This window comes from Anopheles bellator, chromosome 2 (assembly GCF_943735745.2).
Source record: "Anopheles bellator chromosome 2, idAnoBellAS_SP24_06.2, whole genome shotgun sequence".
Classification (NCBI taxonomy): domain Eukaryota; kingdom Metazoa; phylum Arthropoda; class Insecta; order Diptera; family Culicidae; genus Anopheles; species Anopheles bellator.
In genome coordinates this window covers 29,506,167-29,520,099 of record NC_071286.1, presented here as the reverse complement: position 1 = coordinate 29,520,099, position 13,933 = coordinate 29,506,167, and the positions used below count along the sequence as shown (strand labels likewise).

The 13,933-nt window shown below is 50.6% G+C and overlaps 4 protein-coding genes across 5 annotated transcripts; 2 read left to right on the top strand and 2 right to left on the bottom strand.

Moving 5' to 3' along the window:
* Nucleotides 1–16: 16 nt before the first annotated feature.
* On the bottom strand, nt 17–1,185 carry LOC131209558 (uncharacterized). Its single transcript, XM_058202650.1, has 2 exons — nt 720–1,185; nt 17–645 (listed from the first exon to the last, which is right to left on the bottom strand). The coding sequence occupies exons 1-2, from the start codon at nt 1,034–1,036 to the stop codon at nt 54–56; spliced, it is 909 nt and encodes a 302-aa protein (XP_058058633.1). The 5' UTR covers nt 1,037–1,185; the 3' UTR covers nt 17–53.
* A 476-nt stretch (nt 1,186–1,661) lies between these two features.
* On the bottom strand, nt 1,662–3,109 carry LOC131209557 (lanC-like protein 3 homolog). Its single transcript, XM_058202649.1, has 2 exons — nt 2,908–3,109; nt 1,662–2,834 (listed from the first exon to the last, which is right to left on the bottom strand). Exons 1-2 carry the CDS (start codon nt 3,080–3,082, stop codon nt 1,753–1,755), a joined length of 1,257 nt encoding a protein of 418 aa, XP_058058632.1. The 5' UTR covers nt 3,083–3,109; the 3' UTR covers nt 1,662–1,752.
* A 409-nt stretch (nt 3,110–3,518) lies between these two features.
* On the top strand, nt 3,519–5,556 carry LOC131212382 (golgin-84). Its single transcript, XM_058206225.1, has 4 exons — nt 3,519–4,776; nt 4,839–5,013; nt 5,077–5,152; nt 5,210–5,556. Exons 1-4 carry the CDS (start codon nt 3,605–3,607, stop codon nt 5,422–5,424), a joined length of 1,638 nt encoding a protein of 545 aa, XP_058062208.1. The 5' UTR covers nt 3,519–3,604; the 3' UTR covers nt 5,425–5,556.
* Nucleotides 5,557–5,705: 149 nt separating this feature from the next.
* LOC131212381 (ralA-binding protein 1) lies at nt 5,706–8,543 on the top strand. Of its 2 annotated transcripts, none has more exons than XM_058206224.1 (5): nt 5,706–5,837; nt 5,915–6,047; nt 6,169–7,005; nt 7,298–7,481; nt 7,564–8,543. In XM_058206224.1, the coding sequence occupies exons 1-5, from the start codon at nt 5,744–5,746 to the stop codon at nt 8,302–8,304; spliced, it is 1,989 nt and encodes a 662-aa protein (XP_058062207.1). In that variant the 5' UTR covers nt 5,706–5,743; the 3' UTR covers nt 8,305–8,543. The 2 variants fall into 2 exon arrangements, with proteins under 2 accessions (XP_058062207.1, XP_058062206.1); XM_058206223.1 differs by having other exon boundaries at nt 6,166–7,005.
* Nucleotides 8,544–13,933: the final 5,390 nt, after the last annotated feature.

The window sequence follows — 13,933 nt, the reverse complement described above, 5'->3', positions numbered from 1 at the left end:
TCACAACTGAAACCCCCTAATGTTTTGTTCCCTTTCAAGACTCAGCCTCCCGTTTAGACCACCAGCGATGGTTCCGGGTCATCTGATGAGCGAGCGGAGCGTCCGCACTTGTTCAAAGGATACTCGTACTCGTCCGAACCATCGTACCGTTCGTAGCTGTCGTATGTGTCCAGACAGCCGCACTTCTTCTTCGGCTTCAGACACTTGGAGCAGTGCTTCTTGGGCTTCTTTTCGGGCGAATCCTCCTCCTCCCTGGTGGTGTCGACCTCTTCCTCGGTGCTCTGGTCATCGGTACACTCGTCGCACACTGGCCCGTCTTGGCGCAAGACTTCAAACTTGGGCTCCTTGAACTCGACCTTGCCGTAACAGATGTCACCGTAGCTTTCCTCCTTCGGATTGCACGGTGCGCCTTCCGTTTCTTCCGACGAGTACACGCGGTAGTGCACGCGCTTCCGCTTCGGTGGCTTCAGCTCGAGCACGTGGAGATTGGTTTTGAAGAGGCGTTCCTCGCGCAGGGCCTCCTGCTTCGGCGGTGGCGGCGGTTTGACGGGACGCCCGTGCACGAGCAGGTCCGTTTCGGGGATGTTCTTCTTGTTCGCATACTCCATCGCCAGCTGGCGGCTGATGAGATCGGCAGGATATTTGCTGCAAAAAGGGGAATCGACAATCAATAACTGGTGGCCAGTGTTGACCCTAGTGAGTTAAAGCAACAAGCTTACCGGACAGGTTGTTCGTGGTTTTCGAAGCCACACTCGCAGGATCGAGATTTGGCAAACTTCGGCTCCACGTGATCGCAGGCCGAGGGACGGATGCGGAACTCCTGCTCGCACGAGCACACGTCCGGTTTCGGTTTCAGCTCAAGCGGTTTGGTGACGTTACATTTTTTCTTCTTAAAAAACGGAAACGGCTGCGGATCGGGTCCCCGGGCGATCTCCCGTTGGCAGTCGCACTCGTTGCGATTACACGCGTTGCACTTCCTCGCTTCCGTTAGGGCAAGGGCCGCCAGGACGAACACTAACGCTAGCAGCAATCTCATGATGCGTATGCCTCTACTGCCCGGTCTGAACTTGACCGTGAAAAAGACTGACGGAACCGAACGGGTATATGGAACGTTTTATACCTTCCGCAACCGCGGCCGGCAGCCACAGCTAAAATAACCACGCGCCATAGCGCCACGTTCGTTTGTTGTTGCTTTCCAGGGACACATACCACTACGAGCCGATTGGTTGTGGGGCTTTTTCCGCGACTTACACCGCACACACGGTAGGCACAGACAAGTTCAACGGTGGTTTCCGCAACGACGTGCCGCCAGTACATTACATGACCCGCGAGGGGGATCTGCGTGACGTTCATTGCACCAGGTTCCGGAGTGGCGCATGAAGCCGGAGTGCCAGAAAAAGTTGATATCTTTCGTCACGGAATTACAGCGAACCGCCCGTAGGTCATTGTGATCTTTACCGCGCATGCTTTCGCGTTCCACCAATGCGATTGCGAGGGCAAGCGCGGTAATAGTAACAGACAGTTTACTTTATTTTTTAAACAAGGTTTGTCGTAGTCGAGAGTTGCGAATTCAACGCTCAACAACAAATACGAGAAATGCGAGAGCATGAAAACAGCATTTCTGGTTGAAACGTTGTTCTAAAGTTTGTTATGAATCTCGTAATATGGTGTTGCATGTGAATACGTTGTTTTCAAAGTTTGTCGAGCGATTTACACTCATTGCATGTACTTTTAAAGTTTTCAGTTTATTCATCATTGGGCATTTACTTTGCTTTCGAATACATCCATAAATGGGAAACTGGCAGTGGTTGGATCTAAAATATCAACCAGGAAACAAACCGTCCCGGACAATCCTTCGTAGAGACTGTAAGGGCGATCGGGGGCCAGCACTCGGGCGGAGAAAGTGCTTGTGGTCAAGAATTCGGCAAACTTTTGAGCTCGGTACAAATACCTCCGTTCGCCGGTCAATCTGTACATCAACAAGAAGGCATACCCATTCCCAGCGACACCGTGACAAATGCCCGGCCCTTTGCGTAGCAACCCACGGGCCCAGATAATATTGGCGCACTTGCGGCAACCTTCTAAATATCGTTCTTCTTTGAATGTGAGATACGCTTTGGCCAGAAGGTAAATTGCCCCGGAAGCTCCGTGACACCAATGTACCAGCATCCTGTCCGAATCGGCCCTGGTAGGCAAGTTACCATCGCCGCGTTGTAAAGACAACACGTAGTCGATCGAGTTTTTGATGGTGGCTACTTTGGCAGAATAGACGTTTTTAAATTTACCATCCTCCGACGCAAGGAACCATCGGGATTCGAGCAGGGCATGCAAAATGGCACAAACGCCGTGGGCGGCACCAAGATACTCTTTGTCGTGGTACGCATACATCAGCGGAGAAGCGGAGCGCTGCTTAGAAGCATACTCGCGACCGCGTCTCATAATGATCTCGCACACTTTCTCCACATCCTCGTTGGCTATCGGTTTCGGTCGGACTACTTGATTCAACCAATAAGCGCCGTGAAGATAACCCGCCCGGCCTACCAACACTTCGTCATCGCAGTTGTCGTCTGTCGTGCAGATGCGAAAACCTTCTAAAAATTGTTCGATATCCTTAGCAGCGTCCTGTTTGTTGCCTCGCGCGTCGGAAATGACCGCCGAAACAGCGGCTATCCCAGCGTTACCGCACAGAAATGCTACAGTGCGCTTGCTAGACTGTCCTTTCCCTGTGGCTATTGTCTTCGCTAGGTCAATGTACATCGCGGCATGATCCAAACACGGGTAGAGGTTTGCCGTTGCAGGCGACCGGGACAACTTCCAGAACATAAATGCCGTACCTGGTTGATAACGATGTCACAACGAGTAATATGCTTAGAAAGAACAAGGAAACAATAAACTGAGACTACGTACCGGCGGCCCCAACATACAGATCATCTCGTTGTGTCTCTTGTTTCTTGCTCAATATCATATCCACATAAGTTTTTATCAGTTTCAGCACAGTTTCTTTGGAAACAATGTTACTATTTCCGTGCACATTTTCATTGTAATCACAAAAAGGGTTTGGAAAGCAACGTTCTTCGGACATTGTGAATTTGGCGACTTCCGTGCGGACCGTATTCACAAGAACATAAACAAACTCGGACCAACGATAACATAGCGATCTGTCGGCAACGAAGTGTTTGCGTTGCGGAATTAGAAATTTGTAAACACGTTTGACATTTCGTTTTAATATTTTAGCTGCCACACGAAGCGTAAGCGATTTGACATTAGAAATTAATTTTACTCTAGTTTTCACGCCTCATGTAGCCCCCCAGATAGACGAATTGTTTGTTTTAATTATATTATATAATGTTTAATTTATTATTTGCAAATTAATAGAATGCATTTCTGAGAATACGCAATATAATATTGGTAGAGAGCAGATGAATTTAATCCGAAACAGTCTAACTAGCAGCACTGCTGTCATATGGTTCTCTGGAATGTTTCGATTGTTTACGTGTTTTTCTTCGACACAACGCAAACGCAGTTCTTTTGGTTAAACGTTGTGCTCTATTTGGATATTTAGAAAGCATCTGAACCCGCAGATCTTTCAACAAGAGTCACGCAAATGTCGTGGCTCCAAGATTTGGCCGGTAAGGCGGAGAATATTCTCACAAAAATCGACCAGAATGCAGCGACAGTGCTACAGAATCGCCCTGATGATGTGGACGGCACCCCGCTCTTGGAAGTCAGTGTGACGAGTGAAGGCCCCGTACAAACCACTATCAAACCAAGGAGCACCACGAAAACCTCGCACCTCAATGTACGGTCACCGAAAAAACTGGCCAAGCCTGTGGCGTACGAAAGAAACAATGAACCGGACGCGGACACTTTATCATCCAAATCCGAAAGGCAAAACTTTTCCGAGACTTCATCCAGGCGCAGTTCGATCAACTCGAAAAAGGAAGGAACCGTTATTGACATGAGCACGGTAGTGGCCACCAATCCTAACCCTGCCGGTCATGAGTTCAGTTATTGCATCGAAAAAGAGCTCGCTGCCACGAAAATTATTCTTGCCGAGGTCAGGTCCGAGAGAGACGAACTCAAAACCGATCTAGACAGTGCCATGTCGCAGCTCAGCAATGGAGAAACGGAGGCCAAGCTGGTGGAACTGGAGTCACTCTGTGAAAGCTTGGTAGAGGAAAAGAACGATTTATCCGGCAAACTTCTCAACATGGAAGAGGCTAATAGTAAATACGTAAAATCCATTTCCGAACTGGAGTCTACCGTGGCGAAGCATTTGCAAAACGAACAGGAACTGCACGCGAGACTGGAAACAGCGAAGCTTGAAGCTGAAAATGCAATGTCCGAACTGCAACAGTATCGTGTGCGGGCTCACGCAACGTTGCAGCTGAAGGAGAAGACCATTGAGCAGCTAAAAGAACAAATTACCAGCGCCAGCATCGATGGAGTTTCGAACGTTAGTAATACCGAACAAATACTGCAGATTGAGCTAGAGCAAACGAGGCAAGAAAAGATGAACTTAACGGAGGAGCTCAACAGTCTCCAGGAGCGCTTGAAGCAACGCGAAGGGCAATTTATGGCTTCAGAAGAACGGCTAAAGACAACGGTGTACAATCTGGAGCAAAATACTCAAAAACTGCAGCAGCAGCTCACACTCGAGGGTGACAGATTTCTGCAGCTGGAAGATGACTTTAAAATCAAACAAAACGAGCTTTCAACGAGCAGGAATGAGCTAGTGAAACAGAGGACCATGTTCGCGTCTCGCCTATATGAAAAGTAGGTCAATTTGTGAATTATATGAAAAGAAGACGCATTATCGTTTTTTCCAACACTTGAAGGGATGCAGAGCTACAAAAACTACATAGCAAAATGCAGAAACGTCCATCGAGTCCATCCACTGATCTGGAAGATCGTCTGGTGTCGCTAACTCAATCGTTAGTTCAAAAGCAAACGACACTGGAAACGATCACGGCAGAAAGGAACGCTCTGCGATTGCAGCTGGAAAAATTGGAAGTAAGTTTGAACGAACGCGAACTATTCTTAAAATAATAATTGTTTTTTTCCGCCATGCTCTAGAACCAGTACCGGAGCACTGCATCCCAAGTGAGGCAACAGCGAGCGGTCTATTTGAATAGCAACGTAACCGATGATGGTAATGTCCGGTATATCTTATCGCCTGTAACACATCAGTAAACTGTTTTCTTTGCAGCCAAATCACAGGTTCCCAATTTTATGGCGGAAAATCCTTTCGACAACAACGTTGCACGCAGGATGAAGCGTGCATATTCGTCCCTCGATTCGGTTGGCATTAGATTGGGCGTGTTCCTGCGCCGTTACCCTCTCATCCGCATTCTGGTTATTGTGTACGTAGTTATTCTACACCTTTGGGTTATGTTTGTGCTGTTATCATCGACACCCACTTAGGGAAAGTTCTAAAAGAATGTGTGAATGTGAAAGAATAGCAAATTATGATTTTATTCCATTCGTCGGCATTTAATGCCATACAACTTACCCTTACATTGCCACATACATAATAAATCAGCACTTCTGAAAAATGGGAAAAACGAATTCAATTGGTTTTCCTTATCGTCCTTTTGTTTCTCTCCCGAGCGGCGTAATCGATTGCGCCACCATCTTGACAGCGGTGTAATGCTGCCAACTGTCAACTGTCGCAGCTGGTGGAGAAAAATAAACATCAACAAATCACCGCAGTTGGCGATCAATTACGGTGAAAAGTGTTGCTATGGATTTCGACAGCCCGGACTGCGTGGAAAAAGATTTTCCCGGATTGTACGCCTCGGAGGCCGGTGGGAAAAGCAAGAAAGATGAAAAGGATTGTGCGTGTGTCTCCCGGGGCCTCGGTGGAACGCTTCACAGTTTCATTTGTGTGTTTCTTTTCCGATGCATTCAACAGTTAGTGACGCCGACCCGGAGAAGGTCAGCAAAAAGGAGCTTCTCATTGGCCGGCGGAAGGATAAGAAGGAAAAGAAAACCGCTTACGCCACCTTAGAGGGGGAAAGCTCACCGGAAGAGGACCTCGAAACAAAGTAAGCTGCCCGACCGGACGTATGTGGTGTGCATGTGCATTCGTCATTGCTCAGTCGCAATAGCAGTGGCCCAGTGCAGGCGCGTAATGTGGAGTAAATCGATGTTTCTCTTTGGCAGGAGCCCTTCGAAGACGAAAAAATCGAAAACATTCAAGTTCCCATCGAAAAGCAAGGAGAAACGGGAAAAGTCGCGTGAAAAAGAAAAACCGGAACCGTCGAAGCTGGACGACGTCGGGAAAACGCCGGACAGGGCCGAAAAGGACAAGGAAAAGGAGAAGAAAAAAGACAAGGAGAAAAAGGAAAAAGAGAAGAAGGAAAAGTCGAAAGACAAGAAAGACAAGAAGCTGAAGCAGGGCAGCGTCAGCGAGGAGGTGCTGGAGCTCGGCGACGCTCAGCCGATCTTTGGAGTGTCGCTTGGGTTGGCCAACGAGCGCAGCCGGTGCCACGATGGGGTGAGCTTACCGCTCGTCGTGCGGGACTGTATCGATTACCTGCAGGAACACGGACTGCAGAGCGACCAAATCTATAAGGTCGAAGCCGTCAAGACCAAGCTCCAGCAGCTGAAGCGAACCTACAACAACCGCGAGGGCAGCTGCGTTGGCGAGATGGACGTGCCGATTGCGTGCGGTTTGCTTAAAATGTTCCTGCGCGAGCTTCCCGAGCCGATACTCACCACCGACCTGTCGTCGCGCTTCGAGGAGGTCGCCTCCCATTCGCAGGTTTCCCAGCAGGAGCAGGAACTGGTGTCGCTGGTGGAGCAGCTACCCAGCTGCAACCGGACGCTGCTCGCGTGGATGTTCATGCACGTCGATGCCGTGACGCAGAACGAAGACTACACCAAAATGAATGCTCAAAACATTGCGATGCTGCTCAGTCCCACGCTGCAAATGTCGCACCGTCTGTTCGTGGCGATCCTTTGTTACTGCAGCACCCTGTTCGCTGACACCACGTTGCACAAGTGAGTAACGCTTCTATATCTGCAGCGCTCAGATCACAGATTCCGTCAGATAAAAACGTACATTGAAGTGCAAACAAACGAGTAAGATAAGCAACGATCGCCGTACGGTCGCTTGTCGGATGGGCCAGTTTCACTCCTTTAAACGTTCCATCAACCTCCGACGAAACGCACACAAGCTGGCCCAGTTAGATGATGAGAAAAATGCGCTTTAAATCCGTTTCAAAGTTTCTGTTAAAGTAATTCGTGTCCTCTTTTCTCTTTCATTAACTTTAACTACTATCCTACCTTACAGGTATGTGCCACCAATAACGGCCTCCAGCCCAAACTTGCCCGAAACACCGGAAGAAATATCGACCGAATTGAGAAAGCAGGAGAGCCTATTGGCCCAAATTCACGCCGAAATGAATGCGGGCTTTGTAACGAAGAAGCGCGAGGAACAGCTGTGGGAAGTGCAGCGTATCATTACGCAACTGAAGGTACGTATGCCGCGCGTTTACACAGTTTGTTGTTTCACGTGCCACCTTTTTCCCCCCGGTTTTTTGTCTCCGTCTCCGGCAGCGCAAACTGCGAACGTTTGAGAAGAAATCCGATTGCCTACAGAAAAGTCTGGACGACACCGTCGTCGATGGAGACACTTCGATCGACTTGAACCTGCAGAAGGGTAAATTTTCGTGCTCAGACGACGAGTCGTCCATCAAAACGGTAACGGCCCTTTCGACCGAGTCGGCCACAAACACGGAAACGAAGAATACACCCCAGGAGACACCGGATCAAACGGAGCGCACCGTGGAGCGCAAGAAATCGGTCACCGATTCGCCGGACACTGCCGTGAGCATGGAGTCGGCGCCGGCACCGGCAGCAGTAGCAGCAGTGGCCGCGCCACCGCCACCCGTGGAAGTGCCAAAAGTGAGCGACAAAATAACGGTGACGGACAACGGGTTCCTTCTGCTGCCCCAGAATCATCCCGAGTACCTCACGTTGATACGGTTGCAATTGGAAAACCAAGAGCTGGTGAACTGGAAGTCGCAACTGCAGGCACGCATCCAGGCCGAGCGGAACGAGATCGTGAAGATGAGCAAACTGCTCACCACGGATGGTGGTAGCGTGCACGGGACGGGGGGACACTTTGATGCCTCGATAACGTCGACCGAGGACTACGACCGGCTGGTGGCACACTACGAGAAGGAAAACGCGCTCCTGGAACAGAAGCGTCAGATGCTGGCGAAAGAAATTTTCGAAGAAAACAAGAACCTCATCCAAATGCAAGTAGATCTGGCGCTGAATCGGTACAAGGTTTAGACCCCAAACGACGTCCTTTGCTCCGTGCGCTCTTGATATGCTCTCTATCGAATTTCAGTTCATTTAAGGCCAAAGTTTGCGCTCAAAGTAGCATTATTGATGATCACCCACTCTCTTATCTGGCGTCGGGGCATTGATAAGGGAAGAGAATTTATTAGTGTTCACTTCAAGCTAGTCCCAGGTTACTGCTGCAATCCTCTTCGAGTTGAACCTTGGCGGATGGTGTATAGATGATTAAACTGATACAGTACGTTGAAATAAATGTTTAAATTTTAACCTGCTGCTGCTTCCATTCGAAAACGAAAGACTCAACTTCCGCTGAACCAGAGAACCAACGTGTACTACCGCCATGGCCAGTTGCTATGCCAGATGTGTGTGCTTGAGCGTGTCCGCGCGAGTGTCCGCCCGAAGATCCATCCGCTGAACGGTGAGTGTGAGTGTAAAGAAATATCTTCGCAAACAGCATTTGCACGATGCAAAAAAAAAAATCGGAACTCGACACAAATTGTGCGCGCGCACAAAATAAAAATTGTTTGAAATATACCTATGTGGATGAGAGATGGATAAATAGAATACGGCGTGTTATGTAGGGACGCCCCGTAACGGGAGCACAGGAGCAGCGCCGCTTCATCCGCCGGTCCGCCCAATTTCAAACTACAGTGCGGTTCGAAAAAGCGCCAACATTGTGTCACTACAACGTACGCTTCTCCAACAAACCAAACACACCTCGCAAAGATATTGTTTATAAAGAGTTGTAGTTTTTGTGAAACGTTTCAGTTCGCCGCGTTCATGCTGCGGACACACGCAAGTCATGCTGTTGCTAATGGCGTACATAAGCAACACTCATCAAATCGGCCACAAATCCGGCCGGATTGTGTGTGCGTGAGTGCAGTGCGTTACCCTATTGGAAAAGCGCACTTATTGGCTTCGTTCGGTTCCCGTTGTGTAGCCGCCGGTGGCGGGGTGGCCGCGTGGCCGCCCAGCGAGGGTGTGTTGCGTACGCCGCGTGAACAGGCGAAGGATACGCCGGAGAGATTGCAGACTTCGATACGCGAACAACGCCATCCGCCACTCGCGCGAATGCACTCACCGATGCATGACCTCGGCCGGCGGGCCAGTGGCGGAGCCGTAGTAGCCCCGTCGCGCGGAAAGGATTCCGGCAGGAGCCGAATTCGCAAGGCCGCGACAGTGCACGTGTGTGCGTGCGTGCGTGAGTGGCCGTGCCAAGAACTGGGGGCCAGAAAGGGAAAGCGCCCACCGAAGGAAGCGAAACAAATGAACGAACGAACGGCCAAAAAAAAATCCATCCACCAACACACGCTCACGACGTTCGGGGTCTTATCCTGCTTCCTTCGTGGCACGACGCGGGCGGGAAGACCATCTGTGCGTAGTCGCCATCTCGCTTACGCCTACACCGAGCACGCGGCCGTGTCCCGTTGTAATGCTCTCTCGCCGCCTGTCGGTGAGTTTTTCGGCACCAATTTTGGTCCCCTCTTTTTTTTTGTTTGGTTTCGATCGGCTTTTGGCCAACGCACTCCCAACGCGCTCGGGGAGGGTTTCGGGCGCGCACTCTGGCCAGTTGGCGGTTAGTCTGTAAAAAAGTCGCGTCCGAAGCGGTAGCCTCCGGAACGGCGCGTGTCTAGAGCCCGGCTACCCCCGGCAAACATTCCACAAAACACAAGACACGGGTTTTTGCTTATCGCACCGATACCTTAACCACCTCCTAAAACTAGAGCAACGCCGCCGCACCCTGGCGTTGGGGCCGTTTGAGCGCGCGCGGTATCCGGACGAACAGGACCCCGGACACCCGGACCGACGAGATGATGGACGAAAGTGTCGAAAGTGATTAGTCAGGCCTGTGTTCGTGTGTTGTGAAGTTCACCGTGCTGCTGTAAGTTTCCGCGACGGAGATGTCCCGATGTCACAGACCACCACCCTGCTCCGGATCCCGGAAGTTACAGATCCATTACCGCGCGCGACGTGATGTGTTCGGTTCGGTTCGGAAATCGAAGAGTCGATTGTGGAAAATGCTACACTCGGGTGGCCAAATACTTTGCCCGGTGGGCTGTGCCGTCGTCGACGCGGCGGGCTTGCATGTGTGCCGCGTGTGAAAGCTGGCGCCCCCGTGTGGGCCGGAAAATTTGTGGTTCACCTGCCCTGGGGTTTGCGGGTTCGCCTTCGCTTCGTTCCGTTTTTGCTGCCACCTTAAGGCGCACACATATACGGGGGAAAAAGTCACTTCAGCGTTATTTTATTTCTTCTCCGCTAGTCTGTCCGATCCTTCGGGTATGGCAAGCTACACCCGGAGGTGCGGCAATCGGAATCGTTTTCAAATACAGTCCGCCGCGCGAGGTTTTTTTGTGTGTCGGTTCCTTCCCCGATTGGGGTCCTTCTTTCGCTCGCGCATTGTTGTTGTGTGTCCCATGTTGTAACTAGTTTTTTGATTTATGACATTCCCCACGTCCATTTTTCGGGCCCGGTGGGGGGAGGGCGACGGTCGTGCCAAGGGGCGTCCTGTGCCGCGTGGCTCACCTTCTTTTTTCGTCCATCGAAGAAGAGCGATTTTTATTTTTGCTCCATTTTAGGGTCCCACCGTATTACTGCCATCCGCGCGCTCGAACGCGGGCATAAAATTATACATTTCGTAAAGTCATAAATATCGATTCAACATCGCCACCGAAAAGGGTAAAAGTTTAGAGAAGAAAAAAGGATCCCGCGCAAACCTTTTGCGGATGGCTCTAAAACGGGCTTTCGGGACGGGATATGCCAGTGGATTGATTGAATTGTGTGGAGGCAACGGGAAAGAGTATTCCGGACAATGAGTAAATTTCTATTTTTTGGCAATATTCAACCACTGAGTGTGGCAACTGAACCACTGTTGCCCTAATCGATTTACCGCATTTCTCACCCCTTCGGAACTGTGATCCGTCAGCCGCGTACCGTGGCCAAGCGAATGTATCCTATTGTACCAGCCACAGATTGCCACGTAACAACACATGCAAAAGAAAATTATTGTGATACAGAAAAAAAGAAGAAGCGTAACGATAGTCGTGTGAAAGCGCGGCCACCACAACTCTGCTCGACTACCTCCGCAACTACCTCACTGAAGAAACCTAGCAGTACAATCCGGATGTGGGGCGAGCCTCGTGAACGTTAACAGGTAAGGACTGTCGGAGTTTACATTCCCATTTTAAACTGCCCTCAATTGATGGAAGAACTAAATTTTAACGGGTTGAGACCCCCGAAGTCTGAGAAAATTACAAACTTCCACGTTCGCCATAGGCAGTGACGCTCCGCATCGTTATCCTGCAACGGATCTGCTCAGTCGCGCGGTCAGCGGCGCTGTCCCTTGCTTTCCGATCCCCTACCTAATTGCTGCGGCACTTTTGAGAAAACTGAGCCACCTCGAGTCCTGCGAGTCAATTATCAAAACGGTGCCGTACCGTGCAGCACCGGAGGGTTAGCCATGCGAAGGCCATTGAACTTTAGGGAACTATTTAACAGCCGTTCACGGACTCGGAGTTGCCACAATATTCGACACTTCGCTTCAGTGGGTAGTCCGAGCTCCGAGACAAACGCATCAATTGGGGATTTTTTGGAGGAAAATTATACGCCATTACGTGATCCTTGCTTCAAACTGTATCCTGTTCCGAATGGTCCAACCTGGCTGGCGGTTTCATTCAAGTGGCGTTTGTCTGAAATGAGCACACCATTCGCGTCACCATTTCCCAGCGCAAGGCCAACGCCGGGTTGGGTGCTATCACAGCCCGCCGTGTTATGTACGCGGTTATGTTACGGTCGCTTATCGGATACCTGGTCACCCTCGGCCCAAGCGCGTCCCAAGCGCCGCTCCGGTGTCGGTGCGCAATTTTTCGCATTTTCATCTCATATCCTGCCGCTCCGACCGCAGAAGGATGAGGCCACCCTCTTCCCGGTCGCTGTCGCTGCCCGCCGTTGGCACAAGCGGCTCTTATCAACGTTTCTGATCGGATCATCAATAAATAAATATTAATAATTTTCTTCCAATTTATTTTACTTTTTTCTGGCTGCGTGAAATTAGGAAATAGAAAAGCCCTTCGCCTGTCCCGTGTCCCGTTGCCGGGCCTGGGTCGGTCGGGGTCGAGGCCGAGTAATTCGTGTCCTGTATTTGCGTTCGCGTCCGGTTCCCCTCTCGCCCGGTAATAGGGAGCCGGGTTGTCGGTTGTCGGTGATTTGCTGTCCATTCTGCCGTCCAAGCGCCCACACGTGTGTGGGTGTTTCGTTGTCCTTTGACCGTTTTTTGTGTGTGTTGTGTGCGGTTGCCTTCTTCACTTCTTCGGCCGCCCCCTTGGCATCACCTTCTGAAGAGCGTCTCCGATATCGGCTCGGTGGTGCCGGCAGCGAATCGCAACATTTCCAGAGAAGGACCTTCCGTGTCACTCTCAACCATCCGTCCGGTGGGTCCGATTGTATGATTTCCTTTTTCGGGACGACCGCTGATGGGGACGATGATGATGTATGCCCGATTGTGTCGTCCTTCGCCGCGCGCTTCCCTCAGCCCGCGGGGCCCCATTGCGCTCCTGGCAATGACGGCGAGCTTTCCGTGCATTATTATTACACGACGACGACGACGACGATGTGGCCGCCAGGGGTGGATTATTTGCGTCTAACTAGATATCGAGAGGTTCCTCTAGGGGCCCCGCTGAATGTGTGTGATAGATGTCCTCCTTCTCTGCCGGGCTCTCTGTCTGTCTGCTGTAGAGTTGTCCCTTCTCCGAGGTCGAGATCCGGTCCGGGAGGCCCACAGTCCAAACACCTTGCCGTTGACTTTGACAAAGAAATGACCAAGAAATGATGGCATGCGAACACACACGGTCACGGAGCAAGAGAAATAATAATAATATGTGTCCACCCACGGCGGCCGCCCCACGTGCGGGTGGCCGAATTTCAGGAAATTTTCACCACACAACAGGAAATTTATCTCGAACGCAGGACTCGGTCGGGAACCAGGGGGGGGGGGGGGGGGGGGGGGGGGGGCTTTGAGTTGTGCAACTGGCAGGAAGTGGTGGTCAGCGCCGACGGACGCGGGGTTCGTGGAAAAGAAAAACCAAATCCTGGCCCAGAAGAAGCCAAAAAACGACGCCTCGGGCGCAGAATGCGGAAAAAATGTATCAAATCGACATACACATTGAATAAATGAGAAGAAAATTGTATTGAAATGGGAGCGAATTGAAAGGAGCGAGGTTGTCGATGTGGTCTGCGGCCGATGGTTGGCCGTCGGTCAACATGACACGGCCCACCACCCCGGGTCGGGGATGTTACTTGGCCGCGGCGCACACATTGAATTATGTGTTGGTCCAAAAGGACACGGGTGGTTCGCGTGGTGGCCCCAAACGGGTCAGTGGCTATATTTGAATTAAATTGGATCGCTTCTTTGGTAAAGTACAGGAAGGAAGGAAGGTATAGATTGTACAATTAATAGACTTTTGCAATGAAGTCCTTCAATCATTATTGGAATGTTGGAAGGTTTCTTTCTTAATATTTTTGACAAATTCGAATTTTGAGCATTTAAAGGATTGACAATTGATTACTTTAAGTCTTCATTGAGACTGCATAGCACAGACCTAGGGCAATTAAATTGGCCTATGGT

Coding starts and splice junctions, on each gene's coding strand:
- LOC131209557 (XM_058202649.1), bottom strand. CDS start 3,082: ATGTCCGAAGAACGTTGCTTTCCAAACCCTTTTTGTGATTACAATGAA. Junction 2,835..2,907: donor TCTGTATGTTGGGGCCGCCG/GTACGTAGTCTC, acceptor GTTATCAACCAG/GTACGGCATTTATGTTCTGG.
- LOC131212381 (XM_058206223.1), top strand. CDS start 5,744: ATGGATTTCGACAGCCCGGACTGCGTGGAAAAAGATTTTCCCGGATTG. Junction 5,838..5,914: donor CAAGAAAGATGAAAAGGATT/GTGCGTGTGTCT, acceptor TGCATTCAACAG/TTAGTGACGCCGACCCGGAG. Junction 7,482..7,563: donor GTATCATTACGCAACTGAAG/GTACGTATGCCG, acceptor CGTCTCCGGCAG/CGCAAACTGCGAACGTTTGA.
- LOC131209558 (XM_058202650.1), bottom strand. CDS start 1,036: ATGAGATTGCTGCTAGCGTTAGTGTTCGTCCTGGCGGCCCTTGCCCTA. Junction 646..719: donor AACCACGAACAACCTGTCCG/GTAAGCTTGTTG, acceptor CCCTTTTTGCAG/CAAATATCCTGCCGATCTCA.
- LOC131212382 (XM_058206225.1), top strand. CDS start 3,605: ATGTCGTGGCTCCAAGATTTGGCCGGTAAGGCGGAGAATATTCTCACA. Junction 4,777..4,838: donor GCGTCTCGCCTATATGAAAA/GTAGGTCAATTT, acceptor CAACACTTGAAG/GGATGCAGAGCTACAAAAAC. Junction 5,153..5,209: donor TAGCAACGTAACCGATGATG/GTAATGTCCGGT, acceptor TTTTCTTTGCAG/CCAAATCACAGGTTCCCAAT.